We start from the raw sequence: 24996 nt of genomic DNA, 5'->3' as shown, positions 1-24996 counted from the left end.
TTGGCCGCAAGCCGGCAACAGCTCCACAACTGTTTCAGTTGAAACTATAAATCAAGTGCCCCTTTAACCAACAAATTAAACAAATTAAACTCTTACCATTAAATGAATCAAATTAGAATTTGGTTGCCGAGTGGATGATGATGCACACCAGTCCCTCCGGCGCCCACCTCTCGCGGAAGGCCGCGAGCTTACGGGTGGACACCACGTGCTTCATCTCCAAAGACACCCTGGCTCGAACGTAACCGCGGAAGAGAGGCAGGCTATCGGGCTGAACGACCCCCTTGACCGCAACAGCTCCACAAACTTGTGATGCTCACAGGTGCATACACTACACAATGTGAGCTTGAGCACAGAGCTTGGATGAACGCAAATGGGAAAACAATGTGGGAACTACCTTTAAAAAAAATTAAACAACAAACACCCAAATTATAAATAAAACAAAGGAAACTCAATAAATTAAATGAGAACAAAAGCAAAGCACTGTGGATGCTGGAAATCTTAAATAAAAACAGAAAATAGCGGAAATACTCGGCAGGTCATGTAGCATCTGTGGAGAGAGAAACAGAGTTAACATTTCATGTGGTCAGAAAGGTCATCGATCTGAAACGTTAACTCTGTTTCTCTCTCCACAAATGCTGCCTGACCTGCTGAGTATTTCCAGCATTTTATTTTTATTTTACGTTTCCAGCATCAATTTGCTCTTGCCAATAATGACGAGTTATCTCAGTCCTTCCACAACCGGTAGGCACCAGAGGTTCTGGTGTGCATCATCACCCCAGGAAATAGAATTCTAATTTAATTTGTTAAGTTTACTTTCAATTTTGGTTAAGTTATAATTTTTATTGGTTGTGGCCCTTTAGGAAGTGGGGCACATGCTTAACTCTAAATTGGTGATGGTAGTTGCCATCCAGCAGTGAAATAAGAGTGAAGTATCGCAGCAGGACCCAGTGCAGGAGGGGAGCGGGTAGGTCAGAAGACCTCTTCATAGGACTGCTCCTGGACCTGGCCAAGGTGGCAGTTAACAGGTCCAAGCAGCGGGCGGTCAACTCCTCACCCACCCTTTCCTTCAACAACTGTCTGTCCCACCTGTGACAGAGACTGTCATTCCCGTATTGGATTGTTAAGTCACTCGCTGTACTTGCCCATACACCAAACATGCTTCCCACTGAGCCATGGCTGACACACACGAGTCTCAAAGGAATTGGTCAGTTTGAAACTTCGAAGGTGCTGCTGAACCTGGAAAAGGAGGATCATCACAATTCCATCTTTCTAAGCACAGTGAGTGAGAAAAGAAAGAAAAAGCAGTTTCGATGAAAATCAGCTTCCCCGGCGAGAAGGAATCCAAAAAGAAAAGAGACACGGTCAGTATTTAAAAGAATCAGAGCAGTTCTTAAGAGTTGTATTTTGTCCACTTGCAGAGTTGGATTACAGACTTTGTCCTGTAAATATCGACCTGGATTATACAGCTGGTATTTATTTACATGTATGGTCTTTTGTTAACATGATTGGAGCGGCGAGAGATTGTAGAGCAACGTGATCAGGGCCCAGAAGAGGCGAGGGCCCAGGGGCAGCACGGACTAGCCCACACATGTGTGCGCGCGCTAGGTTGTGCAGCGGAGCTGGTCTCCAGTCGTCTTGGTTAATCCTTGCTACTGGACCAAGACCTAGCTCTGTCAAGCCCGTGTGGTGGCTGATGTGCAACGGCCGCCACACGTTAAATAAATCCACGCACTGACATCTTCCACCCTTCATTATGTAGTTCGGGATCTGGGATATTAGGTTCTTCATTGAAACACTTGTGAACTCATCCTTTTTTGGTGGAAGCAAGTCATCCTCACTACGAGGGATTGCCTATGATGAAGATGTTAAGACACCAAAGAACTCACTTTTAGAGTGGAAGCAAGTCATCCTTGATTTCGAGGGACTGCCTATGATGATGATTTGGCCCGACTGCATGTCTTTCTTCTGCGGCTACGTTCGTGTCACGGTGTCCCTGGAGATGGAGCACGTGGTGTCCACCGGTACGCTTCAGGCCTTCCGCGACCGGTGGCCACTGGAGGGACTGGAGTGCATCAGCACCCCAGGAAAAGGAATTCTAATTTAATTTGCTACGTTTCCTTTTAATTTTGGTTAAGTGACAGTTTTTAATTGGTTGTGTCCCTTTAAGAAGGGGGCACATGCTTAACTCTAAATTGGTGATGGCAATTACCATCCACCAGTGTAATAAGTGAGCAATCTCAGCAGGAAATAGAATTATAATTTAATTCTTTTAAGTTCCCTTTTAACTTTGGTTAAGTTGGGGCTCAACTCTAAATTGGCTATTGCCATCCACAGCAGGATATCCCGGGGGAAAAGGGGTGCCCTTTACGTCACATCGCCATCACGTCACAAGCTGACCCGTAGTAAGAAGAGCGCCTTTTACCGCGTCAGCGCCATTACGTCACAAACTAACCCGTAGTAAGTCGGAAGAGCGCCGACCGAGCGATTTATGAATGGCCCGCCCTCGCTTTTTCCCCCCCCCCCCCCCCACCATCATCTCATCTCTCTCATTGGTCTGATCCCGCCGTGACGTCCGCAGCCGTTATAATGAGCTATCGGCGCAGGCGCGCTGCCGAATGTGGGTTGTGGCCCCGCCCCCCCTTTCCCTCCTCTCCCCTCCCCCCTTTCCCTCCTCGCGGCCGCCGCCAACACCGCTGCAGCCCGTTGTGCCCTTAAAGCCGCCATTACCGTGTTTACAGCGTGCGCGCCGCGGGCCAGGCCGACAACCGCCGCACACAAACGGTCTCTTTTCCCCCCCGCCCCCGGCACACACACACACACACTTTTTGAAATATCTGAGTGAGAGGGGGGGGAAAAAAAAAAAAAGTTTGAATAAATAACATTTTTTTTTTTGCTTCGTATAATAATAATTCATCGAGGAGGAGGGGGGGGGAAAAAACCCACCCACGCGGTAAAATCTCTCGGGGAAGTTTTATTTTGTGAAGGAAGAGAAGAAAACTTGAGAAGGAAAATGGGCGACAAACTCGACATGTCCTTGGACGACATCATCAAACTCAACCGGCAGAAAAGCCCGGGCGGCCGCGGCGGCAGAGGCGGAGGTCGGGGCGGCGGCGGCGGCGGCGGCGGAATGGGCCGTGGAGCAGGCCGAGGTGGTGGTGGCGGCCTGGCCGGCCGAGGAACGGGAGGAGGAGGAGGAGGAGGCCGCGGCGGCGGCGCTACTGCTGGTGGCGGGGGCCTGGGTGTAGGCCTCATGCGCAACAGACAGAGTGCAATGCGGGGAAGAAACCGGCCGGCTCCGTACAGCAGGGTAGGAAGCGACCGCGGTATAACATGATAACAAAACAAAAAAAATGTGATGCATTTTTTTAAAAAAACAAACAAAGAGAGAGAAAAAAATCTTTCGTTAGGTTTTTTTTTTGGTTTTTGAAGTGATTTTTAAAAAAAAAAGAAAAACGGTGTAAATTTGGAACCGTGACGGAGCGGCGCCACATTGGTGGAGCCGTTCTAGATTAATCTTTCTTTATATTAAAAAAAAAATACATTTGTTAGCCCGTTAATTTTTTTTTTAAAAAACGACGAATTCCGGGCCCGTTGGTCTCAAAAGTTTTTAAACATCGGAGAGACAGAAGTTCGAAAGCATCGCGGCTGAGGAGGAATTATTGGACGGGAGTCTCGGATTGGACGGAGGGCAGTCGGGCAGGATCCCAATGGCTTCGGTTTTCGTGTGTGAAAATATCTCTCGTGTGTGTGTGTGTATATATTTTATCGATATATTTTATTTGCTTGGCACAACGTTGGGCTATAACGAGCTGTGGATTCTCGGGAGGACGGCCTTCATTCTTCAGGAGGTAAAATGGCGGCCCGACCAGCACAAAGATGTCGGGAGGCGCCATCATCGCCTGCGTGGGATCAGCAACTGCACACCAAACAATGGCCACTGCCCTGCTTCTTCAGCAATTTAAAAAAAGGATGAAACACAATTGTCGCCATCTGCCAAGGAAGTGTAAAGACTGTTTTTATTTAAACATCAACCTCTCTTCCCACCCCCCCCCCCACACACACACACGTTTTTATATTTATATCTTTTGAGAGAGGAAAACTCTGAACTGTCGCAAACTCTACAATACCTATTCATGGACTTGTCTGAACATTCACTTAAAACATCAACGGCTCAACTCTTATTTCTCAACAGCAACCCCACGTATTTTTCTACTTAAAAACAAAAATGACTAGTACTCTGCAACACCGTTTCATGGACTTGTATGGACATTCACCTTAGATGTGTCTCACGACTCGGCTAGTTTTCTAACAAGTCGCGGACTTTCGAAGGACTTTTTTTATATTTATAAAAAAAAAACACTCGAAAGGAGCTTAACAGGCAAATGCAAAATTGCTCCTTGGGACTGTTAACACTACGAAGAAATTTGTGAAGAGATGGAATGTTTCCCGCTTGGGGAAGAGGTGGAGACGTACAGATGTCCCCTATGGAGAAGCTGAGGAGAATTTCACACCAAAGTATCTGGCTAGTGGCTAATAAAAGGAATCCAGGCTTTAGTTCGAGATGTGCTGTGGAAACAGTGGTAGGATAATAAGTGAATTCATTTTTCACCAATTAAACAGTTGCATCAGATTCTCTATACTTAATTTTCATTTGATTTATCATTGTGTATGTATGAGCTCTTTACATGTTACTAATTTAGTGAACTGAGCAGAAACAATGTAATTAGCTACCAAATACATTCACTACACACATGCGTGATCGTGTTAAGTAGTTAATCCATCTCAGGTAAGGTCAGTGACCTTATTTTGTAATGAAACTTCCCTTAACACAACATTGCTGAAGCAAGTGATATTTCAAGCTTGTCTACATTTAAATATTGAGGAGGGGGGTGAGGTTGGTCGACATGTGAATCAACCAATGTTTGGGGTAACAAAATGTAGGAAGTCAGCGAGGTGTATCTCTTTATTTTCTTATAGCCGAAACAACTTCCAGACAAATGGCAGCATGACCTTTTTGACAGTGGTTTTGGAGCTAGCGGTGGTGTTGAAACTGGTGGAAAGCTCTTGGTGTCGAACTTGGACTTCGGTGTGTCTGATGCGGATATTCAGGTAAGTGAAGTGCAGGATGGTAACCGTTTTCTTTTAACGTGGTCATTTATTTTGTCTGCTGATAAAGTTGTGGATTGGAAGCCTTGGTTGTTTCTAGTTCTGGTAGGATTGGGCTTTGTCTGGTACCACCATTTTATCGACCTGTGCAAAGTGGAACAATGTAGAGGAGTTGAGTGAACAAGTGCTCTTTTTTTACCCCTGCGAATTGGTGTCAGCTGACCAATTTCGAGCAATCGTAATTTGACTTAATGTGACTTCCGTTTAATTTACGCACAGAAGCTGCCAGTTTGGTCATTCCTGACATTGCTAGGATCATCATCATAGACGGTCCCTTGAACGAGGATGACTTGCTTCCACGAGAGTTCACAGATGCTTCAATGAAGGACCCGATGTTCCAGTCCTGAACTCCAATTGAGGGGGTGGAAGCTGCCTGTGCGTGGATTTTTTTAACGTGTGGTGACCGTTGCACATCAGCCACCACACGGGCTCGACAGAGCTAGGTCTTTATCCAGTGGCAAGGATTAACCAGGGTGACGGGAGACCTGCTCTGCTGCACGGGTCTAGTGCACGCACACATTGCAGTGTGGGCTGGCCCATGCTGCCCCTGGGCCCCGTACCCTCATTTGCCACACCTTCACCCACGATGTTCCAGGGCCCGGCGCTCCAGCTCTATTTATAGGCCCGACCTGCGGTGGTGTTAACATAGGTCGTGGCGGCCCACGATGTTCAAGGGCCCGTGCTCCAGCTCTGTTTGTAGCAGCAGTGAGTACATAAGAACAGGAGTAGGCCATCTAGCCCCTCGAGCCTGCTCTGCCATTCAACAAGATCATGGCTGATCTGGCGTGGACTCAGCTCCACTTACCCGCCCGCTCCCCGTAACCCTTAATTCCCTTAGATAGATTTTTAACCAATATCTGTGACTTGAATGCATTCAATGAGCTAGCCTCATCTGCTTCCTTGGGCAGAGAATTCCACAGATTCACAACCATCTGGGAGAAGAAATTCCTTCTCAATTCGGTTTTAAATTGGCTCCCCTGTATTTTGAGGCTGTGCCCCCCGAGTTCTAGTCTCCCCAACCAGTGGAAACAACCTCTCTGCCTCTATCTTGTCTATCCCTATTATTTTAAATGTTTCTATAAGATCACCCCTCATCCTTCTGAACTCCAACGAGTAAAGACCCAGTCTACTCATCATAAGGTAACCCCCTCATCTCTGGAATCAGCCTAGTGAATCGTCTCTGTACCCCCTCCAAAGCTAGTATATCCTTCCTTAAGTAAGGTGACCAAAACTGCACGCAGTACTCCAGGTGCGGCCTCACCTGTACAGTTGTAGCAGGATCTCCCTGCTTTTGTACTCCATCCCTCGCAATGAAGGCCAACATTCCATTCGCCTTCCTGATTACCTGCTGCACCTGCAAACTAACTTTTTGGGATTTTATTGAGTGCACGAGGTTGCAGCCCCTGTTTCATTATTTAAAGGGGCTGCTCCTGAAATTCTGGCTGCACTTCAGTCCCACTCTCCTGATCTTTGGGCACCCTGTGTGGAGGGGAGCGGGTAGGTCCGAGGGCCTCCTCATAGGACTGCTCCTGGGCACGGCCAAGGGTGCCATCAGCCGGTCCAGGCAGCGGGCGGTCGAGGGGGTCGTTCAACCTGACTGCCTGCCTCTCTTCCGCTCTTACATCCGGTCCAGGGTGTCCTTGGAGATGGAGCACGCGGTGTCCACCGGTACGCTCGCGGCCTTCCGCGAGAGGTGGGCACCGGAGGGACTAGAGTGCATCATCACGCCCGGCAACCAAATTTTAATTTGATTTTACGTTTTTTAAGTTTTATTTGTTTTAATTGCCGGTGCTTTTAGTGTTCCCCTTCCCTTTTATAGGGGGCACTGGGGAAAATTGTGATTTTAGTGCCCAAAAAAAGAAAAACACAAAAAAAAAAAGGGGGGGGGGGGGGAAAAGGGCCTTGTAAATGTCTGGAGTGTCACCCAGGTCGGGTGGCACCGTTTAATGTTTTATGTTTTGCAGGTGAACTCCAAAAAGAGTTTTATTGAGTGCACGAGGTTGCAGCCCCTGTTTCATTATTTAAAGGGGCTGCTCCTGAAATTCTGGCTGCACTTCAGTCACACTCTCCTGATCTTTGGGCACCCTGTGTGGAGGGGAGTGGGTAGGTCCGAGGGCCTCCTCGTAGGACTGCTCCTGGGCACGGCCAAGGGTGCCATCAGCCGGTCCAGGCAGCGGGCGGTCGAGGGGGTCGTTCAACCTGACTGCCTGCCTCTCTTCCACTCTTGCATCCGGTCCAGGGTGTTCTTGGAGATGGAGCACGCGGTGTCCACCGGTACGCTCGCGGCCTTCCGCGAGAGGTGGGCACCGGAGGGACTGGAGTGCATCATCACGCCCGGCAACCAAATTTTAATTTGATTTTATGTTTTTAAGTTAATTTGTTTTAATTGCCGGTGCTTTTAGTGTCCCCCTCCCCTTTTATAGGGGGCACTTGGAGAAAAATATGTTTTTGTGCCCAAAAAAAACCCCCCAAAAAATACCACAAAAAAATAAAAGGGCCTGTAAATGTTTTGGTGTTTCCCCCAGATCTGGGGGGCACGGTTTAATGTTTTTTGTTTACTCCCAAAAAGAGTTTCATGAACAAGGACCCCCAGGTCCCTCTGCACTGCAGCATGTTGTAATTTCTCCCCATTTAAATAATATTCCCTTTTACTGTTTTTTTTTTCCCAAGGTGGATGACCTCACACTTTCCGACATTGTATTCCATCTGCCAAACCTTAGCCCATTGGCTTAACCTATCTAAATCTCTTTGCAGCCTCTCTGTGTCCTCTACACAAGCCGCTTTCCCACTAATCTTTGTGCCATCTGCAAATTTTGTTACACTACACTCTGTCCCCTCTTCCAGGTCATCTATGTATATTGTAAACAGTTGTGGTCTCAGCACCGATCCCTGTGGCACACCACTAACCACCGATTTCCAACCCGAAAAGGACCCATTTATCCCAACTCTCTGCTTTCTGTTAGCCAGCCAATTCTCTATCTATGCTAATACATTTCCTCTGACTCCGCGTACCTTTATCTTCTGCGTGTGGCACCTTATCGAATTTCTTTTGAAAATCTAAATACACCACATCCATCGGTACACCTCTATCCACCATGCTCGGTATATCCTCAAAGAATTCCAGTAAATTAGTTAAACATGATTTCCCTTCATGAATCCATGGTGTGTCTGCTTGATTGCACTATTCCTATCTAGATGTCCCGCTATTTCTTTCTTAATAGTTTCAAGCTCCTCCTGACATTGCCAGAATAGTCTTGCAATGTAAGCCCTATAATTGAAGTAGTTTAGATGTTAGCTGTTGTTTACTGTTGCTGCTGACTCGGTGTAAGCACATGGACCTTTTACCTCCAGGATGCAAGAGACCGTCTGGACTAATTCTGCCAAAATCTCAATCAAATTTGCAATTCCCCCAAGGACAGGTTGATGCCACAGTGACGGCCTTTAATTTAGGTGTAATAACTTATCAGAAGGCTGTGGGACCAAATGTCCAAATACATTTTTTTTCTATTTAAGTATTCGAATCCCCACCTGGAGCATAAAGGTTCACCACCAAAAATTGGATTGACGTTATAGTCTAAACACCTATGGAACTGGCCTATTGGCCCACATGGGCTCTTTCCAGAAATCAACCATGCCGCTATCCTATACCCCTTCTGTATATACTCGAGAGTCTGATCGAAGGGATGGCACCTCTGACAATACAACACTTCCTCCTTGTTACGTTGGAGTGTCAGTCTACATAATATGCTTATGTACTAGTTCAGGGTTTATGCTCGCAAGCTTCAGGAGGGCCCATGAATTCTACCGTGTGCCATGTTGTGCATCCAATGTCTGTATATCCGCTCCCATCACTAAGACTGCCTATTTGCACATCCATAACATTGCCCGACTTCGCCCCTGCCTTTGCAAATCTGCTGAAACCCCATCCATTCCTCTAGACTTGGCTATTCCATCGCACTCCTGGCCCGTCTTCCATCCTCTGTAAACTTGAGGTCATCCAAAACTCTGCTCCCTGCATCCTAACTCGCATCGTCTCATTCGCACATAACCGCCTGTGCTCGCTGATCTACATTGGCTCCTAATTGAGCAATGCCTCGCTTTTAAAATTCTCATCCTTGTTTTCCAATCCCTCCATGGCCTCGTCCCTCCCTACTTCTGTAGCCTCCCACCGTACAAACTGTGGATATTTACGTGCCTCCAATTCTGGTGTCTCAAATTCAGGATGCTCAATTACTTCACCATTAGCAGCTGTGCCTTCATCTGCCTAGGCCCTAAGCTCTGGAATTCCCTCCCTAAACCTCTCCGCCTCTACCCCTCCTCTTTAAGATGCTCCTTGAATACTGCCTCTTTAATTAACCCCTAATATCGCCTTATGTGGATCGGATGTCAGGTTTTGTTAATGCTCCTGTGAAGCCCCTTGGAATGTTTTAAAACGTTAAAGGCGCAATACAAATACTTGCATGCAGCTTCTAACGTGACCCAATATCAGAGATCACCTTGCCCTGCGTTACTCTTTTTTTTAAATATATATATATATATATATATATGTGCTTCAGATAGAACATTTAAAAACTTCTAATTAGAGAAAGGTACACTTTGTTCCTTGAATGCATTTTTTATATTTTGTTAAAAACAAATTATTGCTTGTCAGTGTTTCCCAGTCATCCCTAGTGGGTTAATCCACTTGCAGATTAACATTGCCTTGAATGAGTTGCCAGTGGAAACCAACTGACCTTTTTAGTACCTCTTTTGGCATTTGTAACTTGTTGGAATTGCAGTACTATGTGCAGTTAAAAATGTACTACCGAGTTCCAGAAACCATGATTGCTGTTTCTTGAGCTTTGTGGGCTACCTGTAAACCATGGTTTCTAAATTGTTGTACAAAACAAGTGTAAAATGCAGCAGCACATGCTATTGGATATGAAATGCACTGAAAGCTAACATCTAGGATTGTGACTTCAGTGGAATACATTTCGTTGTCCTGTCAATGTCTCCATACCGGATGTGTTGGGTCTGCTCACTTGTCACACTCTAATTATATGCAGTTTTTGATTTTCAGGAACTTTTTGCTGAGTTTGGAACACTGAAGAAAGCGGCTGTACATTATGACCGATCGGGTCGCAGTTTGGGGACAGCGGATGTCCACTTTGAGCGAAAGGCAGATGCTCTAAAGGCCATGAAGCAATATAATGGAGTTCCCTTGGATGGTAATCTTAGCCTAGCAGTGGCAGAATGCTTGAATCGAGAAAAAAATTTAAGTTGCATCAGCTTTTTAAAGTTGAATCCAGTTTAAGATCATTAGCACAGCTGGCAGATCCTGGACTTTGCTTCTTGATCTTACTTTTTCAGTTTGTGCAACAATACTGAGCGTACAATGATATAAATACGAAAATCCTATTTTAAAAAAAAAAGATGCGAAGTGTTGATAGATTTAAGGCAAAACACCAATTTAAATTTCTAATTATCCAATTATGTTTAGGAGTTTCTTCTCTTTCTCCCCCCCCCCCTCCCCCCCCAAATGCCCATTTTAATTATTGGTGTGCTTCCCTGGTCCAACTTTCTTTTGGGATTGAAGACATCTACAAAATATATTAAACCTGCTCCAATCAAGTTACATAAGAACATAAATAGGAACAGGAATAGGCCATACGGCCCCTCGAGCCTGCTCCGCCATTCAATAAGATCATGGCTGATCTGATCATGGACTCAGCTCCACTTCCCTGCCCGCTCCCCATAACCCCTTATCGCTCAAGAAACTGTGTTTCTGTCTTAAATTTATTCAATGTCCCAACTTCCACAGCTCTGAGGCAGCCAATTCCACAGATTCACAAGCCTGAGAAGAAATTCCTCCTCATCCCAGTTTTAAATGGGCGGCCCCTTATTCTAAGATCATGTCCTCTAGTTCTAGTCTCCCCCATCAGTGGAAACATCCTCTCTGCATCCACCTTGTCAAGCTCCCTCATAATCTTATGTTTCGATAAGACCACCTTTGATTCTTCTGAATTCCAATGTGTAGAGGCCCAACCTACTCAATGGTCTGACTGCTCAATCCTTGCTTCAAGTTTCCTTGTATTTTAATTCCTCCTTTGGAGCCTGCAGTTGAGGTGCAGGCACACATGCTGCTATCGATGCTCGGGTGAGTCGCCTCATTGGAGGAAACAATGATTGCTTGGAGATTGAGTGGAGCTGAGTAGCACATGTTGATTTTTGAGCCTCCATGCTGCTACCTTTGAAATATTAAAGATATTGTCACGTCAGGAGGAGCTGCTGTGGGTCACGGGTGTGTTAATGGCCAAGGGTGCTCTAGCATTTATGGGTGGAGATTCTCTGGCCCAGTAGCAACGAATGTAGCCTAGAGCACCCATCAATGCCGTGAGATTGGTTTAGTTTTTAAATTTGGAAGTAACATCTGCTAGTTAACTCCAAATGTAACCATAACCCATGTTTAAAATTAAGTACATATTGACTGCCAATTTAATGGAGTTAATTCTAAAAATAACGTAGTTTATGAATTAGAGAAGATTTACAGAGCCAGTACCTACTGAAGACAGCAAGATCCTCTAATAATATTTCCAAATGTATGAAAGTAAGCTTTGGCTTTGTTGCATACCGTAACGGGATTAGGAGTAGGCCATATGGCACCTCGAGCTTGCTCCGCCATTCACTCGATCATGGCTCATCTTCGACCTCAACTCCACTTTCCTGCACGATCTCCATATCCCTTGATTCCCCATGAATTCAAAAATCTATCTATCTCGGCCTTGAGTATACTCAATGACTCAGCTTCCACAGCCCTCTGGGGTAGAGAATTCACAAGATTCACGACCCTCTGTGAAGAAATTCCTCATCTCCATCTTAAATGGCAGTATTCTTATCCTGAGACAATGTTCTATACGCTACAGCCAAGGGAAACAGCTTCTCTGCATCTACTCTTTCAATCCCCCTCAGAATCTTGTATATTTCAAATGAGATCACCTCTCCTAAACTCTCTGTAGAGTCTAGGCTCAATCTCCTTAGGACAAATCTCTCATTCCAGGAACTAGCGCACCTTCGTTGCACCGCCTCCAGGGCAAGTCTCTCCTTCCTCAGTTAAGGAGACTAAAACTACAGGGAATATAGCAAACTGTTAAGATCTGTTTTAGTGGCTTCAATGGGAACGAGCTGTAAAATGCCTCTGATAGAGGGACAAACCTCTGCACAGTGTAACACATCGGTAGATTTTTTGGTGTCAAATTCTCCTTCACGATTGAGATCTATAAAGCGAAGTAGAAACATAGAAAATAGGAGCAGTATTCGGCCCTTCGAGCCTGCACCGTCATTCAATATGATCATGGCTGATCCTCTATCTCCGCACCATATTCCTGCTTTTTCCCCCCCATACCCCTTGATGCCCTTTGTTTCTAGAAATCTATCTATCTCCCTCTTAAATATATTGCGACTTGGCCACCACAGCCTTCTGTGGTACAGAATTCCACAGGTTCACCACCTTCTGAGTGAGAAATTTTCCTCGTCTTGGTCCTAAATTTCCTATCCCGTATCCTGAGCCTGTGACCCCCTTGTTCTAGACTTCCCAGCTAGGGGAAACATCCTCCCCGCATCCAGTCTATTCAACCCAGTCAGAATTTTATACGCTTCAATGAGATCCCCTCTCATTCTTCTAAACTTTAGTGAATATAGGCCTAGTTGACCCAATCTCTCCTCATACGACAGTTCCGCATCCCAGGAATCAGTCTGGTGAACTTTTGCTGCACTCCCTCTATAGCAAGGAGACCAAAACTGGACACCATACTCCCAAGTGCGGTTTCACCAATGCCCTGTATAACTCATTGCGAGAGGGATGGAGTACAAAAGCAGGGAGGTCTTGCTGCAACTGTACAAGGTATTGGTAAGGCCGCACCTGGAGTACTGCATGCAGTTTTGGTCACCTTACTTAAGGAAGGATATACTAGCTTTGGAAGGGGTACAGAGACGATTCACTAGGCTGATTCCAGAAATGAGGGGGTTACCTTATGATAGATTGAGTAGACTGGGTCTTTACTCCTTGGAGTTCAGAAGGATGAGGGGTGATCTTATAGAAACATTTAAAATAATGAAAGGGATATACAAGATAGAAGCAGAGAGGTTGTTTCCATTGGTAGGGGAGACTAGAACTAGGGGGCACAGCCTCAAAATACGGAGGAGCCAATTTAAAACCGAGTTGAGAAAGAATTTCTTCTCCCAGAGGGTTGTGAATCTGTGGAATTCTCTGCCCAAGGAAGCAGTTGAGGCTAGCTCATTGAATGTCTTCAAGTCAAAGATAGATTTTTAAGCAATAAGGGAATTAAGGGTTACGGGGAGAGGGCGGGTAAGTGGAGCTGAGTCCACGACCAGATCAGCCATGATCTTATTGAATGGCGGAGCAGGCTCGAGGGGCTAGATGGCCTACTCCTGTTCCTAATTCTTATGTAAGACATCCTTGCTCCTGTATTCAAATCCTCTTGCAGTGAAGGCCAACATAACCATTTGCCAAAGTATTTAGATTTTGTTCAGTCCCCTGTGACCAGAAATATGGCTTGTTGCTGCTATCAGTAGTATTACCTGAAATAGACATGATTTTAAAATAAAAACGTGACGCATTTGCAGGCAGTCTGTATTTGAGTTATCTGTAAATGACTAAGTGCTTTTGTACATTGTCGATTGTAGATTACTGTTGGAATTGCTGCCTAACACTTTTTTCCTTTCTCCTCACGGGGAATAGGGCGACCAATGAATATTCAACTGGTTACCTCACAAATTGATGCCCAAAGACGACCGATTGTCGGGTGAGTGAGTTTCTCTACCTCCAAAGGTTTATTTTGTAGCGTTTTAACATTTGACATTTATGGGCTAAAACGATTTCTGTCGGAAAAGCGCACTGTTGATTTATCACTGGCTAGTTGGTGCTTTAGGGCGATGATCTTCATGACTCTTTCGTGACCGCATTATTTATAATTTCAGTGGCAATCGAGGAATAAGCCGAACCCGCGGTAGTGCGTTTGGGGGTGGAAATAGACGATCCAGAGGAGGCAACAGAGGTGGAAGAGGCGGCCGGGGTGGAAGAAATCCGAGGCAGCAGCTTTCAGCAGAAGAGCTGGATGCCCAATTGGATGCTTATAATGCTAGGGTGAGTCTGGTGGTGTAGGGTTCGTCTTCATTGTTTAAAGCAGCATTAATGGGCTTTCTTAAAAAAAAAATCAATGGAAGATGAAATCGTGTATCACAAATGTTTCATTAGCAATGTCATTAGTGGGATTTAAATCTGTCCCAAGTGTCCTTTTAATATTGCGTTTAGACCGTTTATTGTGTCTAGCAAGGAAAAAGTAATGACTTACTGGTGGCTACAATGCTGATCAGTTGAGGTTTCTAAGCTGAGCCACACAGACCAAGAGGCTCCCAGTGTTTGATCTCCGTCAGAGGTGATAGAAGTGCTGTTGTTGGGCTGAGTACTCTTTATGGGAGGAGCAGAAGCCCAATTGTTGGGATTCAAAGAAGGAATGTGCCTTAAAGAAAAGGAGGGGTGGGAAAGTATCTCTCTCTCCTTGGGATAAAGGTTGCACACGCATGTGTGGATAGTAAGGGAACCGAGGAATTGCTTGATAAGGGTCTTGTCAGTGATAGAAACCTTGGATGGAAAAGCCACGTACTGTATAGGTGAGACAAGTTGCTTAATGAAGGCTCGTGGATCTCTGGGCAATGGTAGCCGATGAGAGCTGTAATAGGATGGCAGAGGAAGGGTTGAAGTCAGCCTTGCAGATGAGCTATGACTCAATGGTCTGGGTGGAGAACATGCAGGTGAACCGGCTTGGTTGAAAGGGCAAACACTCTGGGTTTTAGTCCGGTCCAGGATGTAGGTGGATTCACCCAGGATTAGATCATGGGTGAAGAGGTGTAAGGGACAGCCATTTTATAGTATAACCTGTGCTGGTAGGATCAATGAATGGGATAGATTCAGTAGAGAATTAGAAGATGAAACTTGTATTTCGGGAGCAGGGTATACAGTGGGAACTTGCTGACAACCGGTGGTGGAGTAGATTTGTGTGGGTGAATGAGGGCTGAGGAAGAGTGACTGAAATTCTGAGATGGGGTGTGGAAATGGCAGGGTAGGCTGGGAAACAGGCCGGGTAGGCTGGGAAACAGGCCGGGTAGCTCTAGTCTGGCAGCTGTGGATGCAAGTAAACACAGGTGATAAACTTGGCTAATTATAATACTTTAAGGAAGACTGTAAATAAGGGTCCAATGGGGGAAACACAGGTGCATTTGGCAACCAGAGCTGAAGCTTGGTAAGAGCTAGTCTGCTTAGGGGTCAGAGGAGAACTGTAGATTGGTGATATAAGGGCCAGGGGTACAGTCCAGTGACACATGGCCTGTAAATTGGTCTCTTTGGATGCTAATGGTTTGACTCTAGTGCTGAATTAATCTAAAATGGATAAAAACTGAGTAGTGTACATTTGTAGCTTGTTTTAAAATCTTGATGCTGATCAATATGCTGACATTTACCATTGGTGTATTTCTTCTCTTGTAGATGGATACAAGTTAAGTGACCTTGAAATGGACTCATCAGCGGTTGACTTTTTCTTGTGGGAGGGACACGAACAATGTAGTCTAGTAACTCCATGGAATAGGTTTTTAAATCTATGTAACTTTTTAAGTCACAGTCTTGTTTTGTACTGAATGTTTTCATTTTGGGATACGTTTTACTGGTTGCATGTCTTCATGGGAGGATGGACCTGCCCGCCAGACCATGAAATAAATGCGCACTGTTAATTGAAGTTATCTGGCTTTCTTGTCTCATTGTGCAACTTACTTGGAGAAGCATACAACTTCTGACCGCAGTAACAACACAACATACGGCACAGATATGTACGATTTTGAATGTTCTACATCGTGATGCATGGGAATCGGGTAACGTTGCAAGACATTATGACTTGCTGAATGGCTTTTTCCAGTTACCAACAAATAAACTAACATGGAGTGTGGTCCTGTTCAAAATATTTGGTTGAACTGAATTTGGAATTATACGTTGTCAAGAATATTAACTTTTTTAAAGTGTGAAGGTAACTTGCATATTGTTTCCACTTCAGTACATTGGGGGTCACACGATTGTAATTTCAAAAAGATCCCACATTTTCTAACCTGAATATTGCAGTCTTGCCAAATTACTTGAAACTTGCGTGTTAGCATTTTCGTCGCAAGATCTGCTTGCTCAAACGAATAATTGCAAAATAAGCAGAAGTCCTACTCCCAGGGTTTCTACATCCATATGTTGGAGTTTATTAAAATTGGTCAGTCCCTATCTTTTTTTTAAAACAAAATAAAGATCCTTTTTAGGGGGAGTTAAACCTTTGTAGAATTGTTAAATTGACGGGTTAAGTGTTGGACTCGAGGGTAAATGACAGGAATATTGTTTTTCTAAATGCATGGCATTTCTCTGACCCATCCCATGGTGCACTATGGTCATGCACTTCTACAGTTACATTCTATGCATTTCTTGCTCAAGCAGCATGGAATATGTTTAATTGGTTAATCCACATTAGACAAAAGATGCATGCTTGTTTTATGATTATTCCTATTCTGTAGCTAAAAGCATTAACGCATTAGTCTTTTTCTAAAACTGCATTGCATTCTGTTGAATTTGCCTCACTTTAAACATTCATATGAATAAAGTCAGTATTTGGAATGTATGGAGAAATCTTCAATATACTAATTAGCCATAAGCAAAATGTGTATACCGGGGTGGGGGGTGGTTTCAATGGATGGAAGTTCTGTCATCGAACAAGTTTGAGGGGATTGTGCAAAAACTGCTAATGGTTGTAATGTCAAGGCACACTAACACTGGCTGTTCATATTTGTCAGTTAATGTGTTGCGATGTTCCATTGTAGGTGTGAAAAATGTATTTTGCAATTACTCAGCTGTTGTCAAATAGCTGAAGCTAATGACTGTCAGCTTTTATAACCTCAGTGGCTCCCACTTAAGTGGAGATCAGTTGCCCTTATTTTACAGTGCTGCGTTCTATAACTTTTAACAAATGTGGATCCTTTCTCCTGAAATACTTGAATCACTTGCCCTAATTTAATTAAAGCGCAGGCTCAGTGGAAGGAAATTGAGCTGGGTTTTTGTTAGATCTCTTAATTTTAATGAAATACGAACTCCGATGGTAGTTTTAACTTTTTAATCTTGGCAGAGAGTAACAAGCTGCTGGCTGATTGCCAGTTTCTTTGTCTTACTAAAACCACATGGTCAAAATGGCTGTATTTATACCTGGATCAATTTACAGAAAAGAACTCTCCTCCTTTGACCTTATTGGCTCACTACCCAAGGTCCGAAAATGTCAAGTTGATTGATGACAACGCAATGTGGCTGAAATGCATGCAGCATCTCTGACTTGTCTGAATTTTCACAGCCTGTCTAAATGCAGCCTGTTTGAATTCTCTATCAATCCCCCCTTTGATTCTTTCACAAACTGAATCATAAAACTTCAGGTATCACTGGTTAAACATTCTACAAAATAATTTCATACGTGTTAATAGAGTTTCCTTCTAAAATTTGTTGATGTGTTTCGCCACATGTCCGGACTAGTAGCTGCCACACAAATTTACACCAACCCGAGTTCCATCCTGGCCACAATGGAAGTCTGGTTTTAGTAGATTAATTAACCTTATTCCAATTTAATCCAAATCAATATCTTAATTCAACCAGTAAACAACCTTTCCTTAAGCATACCATACCCCTGTACCACGTACAGACAGTCTGCTGGGACCTGCAAGGTGTCTCACCTGCGGGACAGCCGCCTGGTCGCAACAACATTTAATCAACATAAACAAACAATATAAAAGTAAAAGGTATTTACATGTAATTCCCTTGGTACTCTACTATTTCCCTTTGGTGCAGAGGGTCGGCTAGTAAGAAGTAGGCCTATGCCAAGAATACCTACAATCAATACTACAGTAAATTTATACATTTTCGCGAAAAGTAATTGTCCTTATTAGATTTCAGCTTCAGTTACGCGTGCTCGTTTAACGTGTGAAGCGTGGATCCAGGCTTTCTTTCCTTGGACTTTAACAGCTGCCTGGGTGGTCAATAACACTTGATAAGGTCCCTCCCACTTGGCACCCAAAGGTTCTTTATGCAACTTTTTCACATACACCCAGACTCCCGGGATGATGTGTCCACCTTCGCGTGGATTACCCCAAGCTGCCGATAACTGTCGGGAAACAGAACTAATAGCATTGGTTAGGTTCTGACAGTATGATAACAGAGTGTCACTCATTTAAGTGAACATCAGCTTTCCGTAAATCGATAGTTCCTGGCAGCGACATGGGTCTTCCTGTTATAATTTCAAATGGGCTTAGACCTGTAGTTCTGTTTGGGGTTGCCCTAATGCTACATAACACTATTGGTAGTGCCTGGGGCCATGGTGTTCCTTCTTGGTGATATTTGGCAAGCCGTTGTTTCAGAGTTCGATTCATTCGCTCTACTTGTCCTGATAAGGACAGTGTAAATCCCACATAATGTTCAGTAACCTACAGACTTCTTGGCAGACAGCACCTGTGAAGTGTGTTCCCTGATCTGAGTCAATGCTACTCGGGACTCCCCATCGGGGAATGTAATCCTTACACAAGACCTTTGCAGTGTGATTGGCTGTGGCTCTTTTAGTTGGGACAGCTTCTACCCATTTAGAGAATCTGTTGACCATAACAATGTTAGTGTAGCCTTGGCATGAAGGAAGAGATATATAATCAACCTGCAGATGCTGGAATGGTCCGACAGGGGCAGGGGGCCTCAGTTGGGGCATTACCGTGATGGGTCCAGAATTATTTTTCTGGCAGACCACACAGCGGTCTGTTATCAGCTGGGCATGTTTTTTAAATCCCCGACCCCACCAGCTTTTCTGGAACCGTGCCGTCAGCTGTTGTGAGGCCAAGTGTCCCCACGAGTGGATCTGTTGGGCTAAAAAAGGCATAAGCGCTTGTGGCGCGACTGGCTTGTCGGTAACTCTTTGTCTCCAGACACCATCTTCGCATAGCTTAATTCCTGCCTCGATCCATGTCCATTTTTCCTCTCGGGAGCACTCGCCTTGCATTGTTTGAAGGTCTCGTGTCAGAGTCCTGAGTGCTTTCAATCTACACATCTGTGTTGGTTCTTCTGGAGGAATGCCCTGTGAGGCGGCATCTTTAGCTGCCTGGTCAGCTAGGGCATTTCCCTGTGCTTCTGTGGTATTTTCCTTGGTATGGGCCTTACACTTCAGGATGGACACTTCCTGAGGTAATTGTATGGCCTCCAGTAAGTCTCGGACTTCTTTTCCATTTCGGATAGGTGTACCAGCAGCAGTGAGGAATCCTCTTTTCCGCCATAACATACCAAAGTCGTGAGCGACTCCAAAAGCATAACGCAAATCTGTGTAGACATTAGCTGTCTGTCCTTCTGCTATTCGACATGCTTCTGACAGGGCCCGTAACTCGGCCTGTTGTGCTGACGTTCCTGAGGGTAAACATCCTTTTGCCACTACCTCATATAAGGTTGGAACTGCCCATCCTGCTTTTCTGGTACCGTTGTCAACAAAGGAGGAACCATCTGTAAACAGGATGAGGTCTGGGTTGTGCAGAGGCTCCTCTGCTACCAAGGCTGCTTCTTCTGTTTCTTTTAAAATCTCCACGCAGTTATGCTCTTCACATTCTCCCCCCTCTTGCTCCCTCGATTCTGACATCGGGAGCATAGTTGCGGGATTAACCGGGCTGGCCCGGACGATATGGAAATTAGGAGCTTCCAAAACTGCTGTCCAGCGGGTCCATCTTGCTGCTGTCACCTGAGACATTCTATTCATAGACAGCAAAGCGTGTACGGTGTGGGGACACTTGACAATCAGCTTTTGGTCGAGGACTAGACCCGCAGTGATCATTACCGCTCGACATGTAGCTTCCATGGCCCTTAGGCAACTTCCCCATCCGAGGGCTACCGCATCCAGTTTTGCCGAATAATAGCCAATAGGTCTTTGCCGATCCCCATGTTCTTGTGTCAGTATAGCTGTCATATATCCTTCTTTCTCATGAACAAACAGGGTAAATGGCTTACCACTGTCGGGGATTCCCAGAGCTGGTGCCGAATACAAAGCCTTTTTCAAACTCAGGAAGGCCTCTTGCTGTTCTTTAGTGAGGGTAATGGCTTCTTTAGAGGCACATTTCCCCTTTAAAATATCATTCAGTGGCTGAGCAAGCTGTGTGAAGGAGTCAATCCAATTTCTGTTAAAGTTACACAATCCCAAAAAAGCCCTTAGTTCCTGAATAGTGGTGGGTTTTTTAGCAGCCCGAATGGCTGCAGTTCTATCCTGGGTAAGTTCTCTCTTTGCTTGTGAAATCTTTTGTCCCAGGTATACAACCTCTTCTTGGGATATTTGTGCTTTGTCGATGCTGGCTTTATGTCCTTTCAGCCAAAGGTGGTCCAGCAAAGCTCGTAAATCTTGTTCATGCTGTTCTTCCGTATTTGAAGCTAGCAGGATATCGTCTACATATTGGATGACTGTGGATGACAGGGGAGGTAATTCTCGCAAATGGCTTTGTAAAGCCATGTGGAATACCGTAGGGCTGTTGTGGAAACCCTGTGGTAACCGGGTCCAAGTATACTGTTGTCCTTGGACCGTGAAAGCAAACCACTGTCGAACCTCCGGTGCTAGAGGCACCGACCAAAATCCGTTGGCCATATCTATAACCGAGAAATATTTATGTTCCGGTTTGAGGGCATTAAAAATGGTGGAGGGTTCTGCGACCAAAGGAGCTTTTTGATCAATACACTGGTTAGCTTTCCTATAATCGACAGTCATACGCCAAGTCTCATTAGATTTCTGTACCGGCCACACGGGGCTATTGGAGGAGCTATGCGTTTTAATAAGCACCCCTTGTTTCTCCAATTGCTGAATAACCGGTAAGATTCCTGCGATGGCAGTTGGACTGATGGGATACTGTTTAGTGCCTGGAGGCTTGGTCCCGATAAATGACGCAGGCTCCATCTGGAGTAGGCCACAATCGTTCTTATCTTTAGCCCATATCGGGTGTTCCTTCAATTCTTCTTTCTTCAAAGTTCTAATTGACCATGTCACCCGACCATCCTCGAAATGCAACGATGAATCTATTTGGATTAGAACGTCCATTCCCAAAAGGGGCTGATCTACTGGGCCTATCCAGACCGGCGTGGTTAGTTCATGTGGACCCAGCCCTATAAGTACCGGTGTTGTCCTTTTAATTTCCATTTTATGGCCCCCAACTCCATAGACTGTACGTGCCCTACCATCCAACGGCAAAAAGTCTCCATATTGTAGGGGTAAGCATGTTAATTCCACCCCTGTGTCTAAAAGACAGTCCACATCCTTATCGCCCACCCTCACAGTTATATATAACCCATCTCCCCTTTGTTGTATTAGTGCGAGGAGGGGGGCCAGGGTGGGCTCTAACCGTTTTTTGCTATCCCAAGTAACTCCTTCTGTTGTATTGTCAGTCGCTTAAATGCTTCTATGAGGTCGTTATCTTGTGACAAGCCTGGTTTGTTGGCTGAATTGTATCCCTGGCTGCGTCCTCTTCCCCAGCCACGACCTTTCTGTTTGGCCCTGCACGTCTTGGCCCAGTGACCTTCTTTCCCACAATAATGACATTTTCCGGGTAATTTTCCTAATGACTGTTTATCGGAATCCTGGGATTTCCATCCTATAGCCTGTACAGCTCGGACTTTAGCTCCCATATCCCGATCTAATTGGTTACATCGATCCACAAATGCTGCAAAGGTAGTTCCTCTACCTTCCCAGTCCAGTAACACTACCTTAACCATTTTGGACAGTTCTGGCTTTAGACCTGCCACGAAAGCTGCTTTCAGGGGTCCAAACGCTTGTTCATCCATTTCCTCATCCGTATTATTCATACCCGAATGTTCTAGCCACGTGCATCTAAACCGCTCGTCATACTCCAGGACCTCCTCTGTTCCTTTCTGTTGGCAGGCTGCAATTTTTCCCCAGTCTGTCTTAGCTGGACTGAAGGCTTGCAGCCAGTGTTTAATCGCCTCCCATCCTGCGTCTAATTCTTGCTCATTCTGCCCCAAAGCTTCATCTACCTTGTCGTGCAATTTTCTTCCCTGTGTTTTTGACACCATTATGGTCAAAATTTGCACTCCATCCCAGGGATGAAGTTGATATATATTTCTTAAGCGGTCCAATTGGTCCCACGTTTTTACTCCCCCTTTCTTTGGATTGGGCAATTCCTTGGACCATTTATCAATTTTCTCTGGGTCTGCCGGAGCATGAACTAAGTATTCTGCATACACTCTTCTCTTTGTTTTTTTGGTTCCGCCCTCATCCGCAGTCTCTTCTGATTTGACTACAACTCGTCTTTTTTTAAACGGGGCAAAGCGCACCCCTAATTCTTCATCATCCTCCGACACTGTATTGTCGGAGGATTCAGAAACCGTATCTATTCCTCGGTCGTGTCTTCGGGTTTGCGCTTTTAATTTATCCAAACATGGGTACCCTGGGAATTGATCAATACATTTTCCTTTTCCTATTACTGTCTCTTGACCTAATGATTTTTCCCATTCTTTAATTTCACCTTTAAGATCTTTAACTTCCGCTTCCAGCTTTTCAAGTTCAAGCTTTTTCTGTCGTAGTGTGCACAAACTGCTTGCAATTGATCCTTTGTACTGGTCAGTTCTCGATCATGTTGGGAACGCATTATAATTTCATTCTGGTTTCGAATCTGGCCCATAACCGCTAGGGACCATCTAGTTCACTCTTTATTTTTCATACGGGTCGTTTTTCCCCAGACCCTTTTAATCTCGTCCAAGGACCATTGTCCTTTGGAGGTTCCGTACTTTTGTTCGATCTTAATACAGGTTTTAGATAAGTTGAATTGTTGCTCTATGTATTCTTTCAACTGTTCGAGAATTAAATCTAGCGAAACTTCAGGTGGTGCCTGCCCACCTTTAACAGTTGTAGGCAATTCTTTGTTCTTATCTCCTGCTGCCATTTCTTTACTGGGGTCTCGAGTCGTAGGCTTTTAGCCGATCAATAGGTCGGTGATTAATTAACTAACACACCGCCGAAGTTTAGACGTCTATGGGACCTCGAGCCGACTACCAACCAGAGGGTTCGCAAACCGGAGGCTTTTGGAATCGCGTAGAAGAAGAGGCGAATTTAGACTTCTGACCGAGGACTTTTTTTTTAAAAAGAGGTGTCCTTACCTCAATATGTAGGTCCGATGTCCAAAATTCAGTTTCTTTCCTCAGCGACCCTGCTCACAGCGCCAAAATTGTTAGATCTCTTAATTTTAATGAAATATGAACTCCGATGGTAGTTTTAACTTTTTAATCTTGGCAAAGAGTAACAAGCTGCTGGCTGAAGGCCAGTTTCTTTGTCTTACTGAAACCACATGGTCAAAATGGCTGTATTTATACCTGGATCAATTTACAGAAAAGAATTCGCCTTCTTTGACCTTATTGGCTCACTACTCAAGGTCCGATAATGTCAAGTTGATTGATGACTTAACGCAATGTGGCTGAAATGCATGTAGCATCTCTGACTTGTTGTCTGTGAATTTTCACAGCCTGTCTAAATGCAGCCTGTTTGAATTCTCTATCAGTTGTGTTGACACCACTTTCACTGGGCAATAATTGTTCTGGCAAAGACTGGACAGAGTTCTGAAAAGCACAGTATTCAACAGACATGTATTTCCAGCACTTTCATTTGAAAACGAATTTGCAAGCAATGAATGAGCTCACTGGGATACCTGCCAATTCCACCTATGAATAAATTGCTTTTAATGAGATGCTAATTGAGTACTGGGGTGTTTTTTTTAAAATAGTGATAACCACCTCCAATCGTAGTGTGACAATGTAGAAAGATTAATGTGATCGCATTGAAAAGTATTGATATAAATGCAGTCATTGTCTGGCAACAAATGTACAATGCTGACACTGTGGTATTGGTGTCACCAGTGTGCCGGAGGAAGGACACCAATGCTGATATTTTGCAGAGTTGTTGGGATCTGGGATACTCTACCTGCAAAGGTGGTGGGAGCTGATTATGTAAATTTGAGAGCTGGCCAGGTACTAGAGGATGAGGAACGTAAATGGTTACAAACAAAAAGCAGGGGTGTGAGACTAAGCACGGCAGCTCTTTTAAAAGAGCCAGCATAGGCACACTGGCCCGAATGACCTGTGCTGTAAGTTTCTATGAAAAGTTAGCATTCTAGCTGCAAGGGGTGACACCCTCTCCCACATACGGAAGCACCTATATGGCATGCTCCTATCTAAATGAGTGATCTTTGGACTCCACTTGGAACTGGAGAAATATTTAGTTGTGAAGCCTGGACCCTGAGTCTAACTCAGCACAAACCAACCTGCTGCTCCACCTCTTAACAACTTCTAGGAGAGACAGCAGACCAACACAGGAATGCAACCATAGGTGAGGTCCATTACCCCAACCAACAGGGCCACTTTTGAGCAGAACCCTCTTGTTCCCCAACCTATTTGAATTCCAAAGATCAAGCCCAAACCTAAACTTGAAAAGGAGTAATTTGCAGGTATATGGGGAACGAGCAGGGGAGTGGAGCTAATTGGATAGCTTTTTTAAAGAGCTGGCGGAGCTATGATGGGCCATTTTTAAAGTTCCTCTTTAAAATAAAGCTGATTCTGGTCAGTAAATGTTGGCAGGGCTGGGGAGCCACTGACTATCACCATGATGCGCTCACAGTTGGCATTTATACTGATGCCACTGGCCACTATCTTGGCACAATCCCAACCCAGCGTAAGGTTGAAAAGACCATCCGACAGCTGAAATA

At 44.8% G+C, this 24996-nt stretch overlaps 1 protein-coding gene across 2 annotated transcripts; it reads left to right on the top strand.

The window, feature by feature from the left end:
- The first annotated feature begins 2653 nt into the window (after nt 1–2653).
- On the top strand, nt 2654–15953 carry alyref (Aly/REF export factor). Of its 2 annotated transcripts, none has more exons than XM_070857853.1 (6): nt 2654–3307; nt 4978–5109; nt 10226–10373; nt 13904–13967; nt 14143–14308; nt 15707–15953. In XM_070857853.1, the coding sequence occupies exons 1-6, from the start codon at nt 3011–3013 to the stop codon at nt 15719–15721; spliced, it is 822 nt and encodes a 273-aa protein (XP_070713954.1). In that variant the 5' UTR covers nt 2654–3010; the 3' UTR covers nt 15722–15953. The 2 variants fall into 2 exon arrangements, with proteins under 2 accessions (XP_070713954.1, XP_070713955.1); XM_070857854.1 differs by lacking the exon at nt 2654–3307 and adding an exon at nt 3367–4580.
- The last annotated feature ends 9043 nt before the right edge of the window (nt 15954–24996 follow it).

This window comes from Pristiophorus japonicus, chromosome 16, assembly GCF_044704955.1.
Source record: "Pristiophorus japonicus isolate sPriJap1 chromosome 16, sPriJap1.hap1, whole genome shotgun sequence".
NCBI lineage: Eukaryota > Metazoa > Chordata > Chondrichthyes > Pristiophoridae > Pristiophorus > Pristiophorus japonicus.
This window is presented reverse-complemented; position numbering and strand designations above follow the sequence as displayed.

Coding starts and splice junctions, on each gene's coding strand:
- alyref (XM_070857853.1), top strand. CDS start 3,011: ATGGGCGACAAACTCGACATGTCCTTGGACGACATCATCAAACTCAAC. Junction 3,308..4,977: donor GGCCGGCTCCGTACAGCAGG/GTAGGAAGCGAC, acceptor ATTTTCTTATAG/CCGAAACAACTTCCAGACAA. Junction 10,374..13,903: donor TAATGGAGTTCCCTTGGATG/GTAATCTTAGCC, acceptor CACGGGGAATAG/GGCGACCAATGAATATTCAA.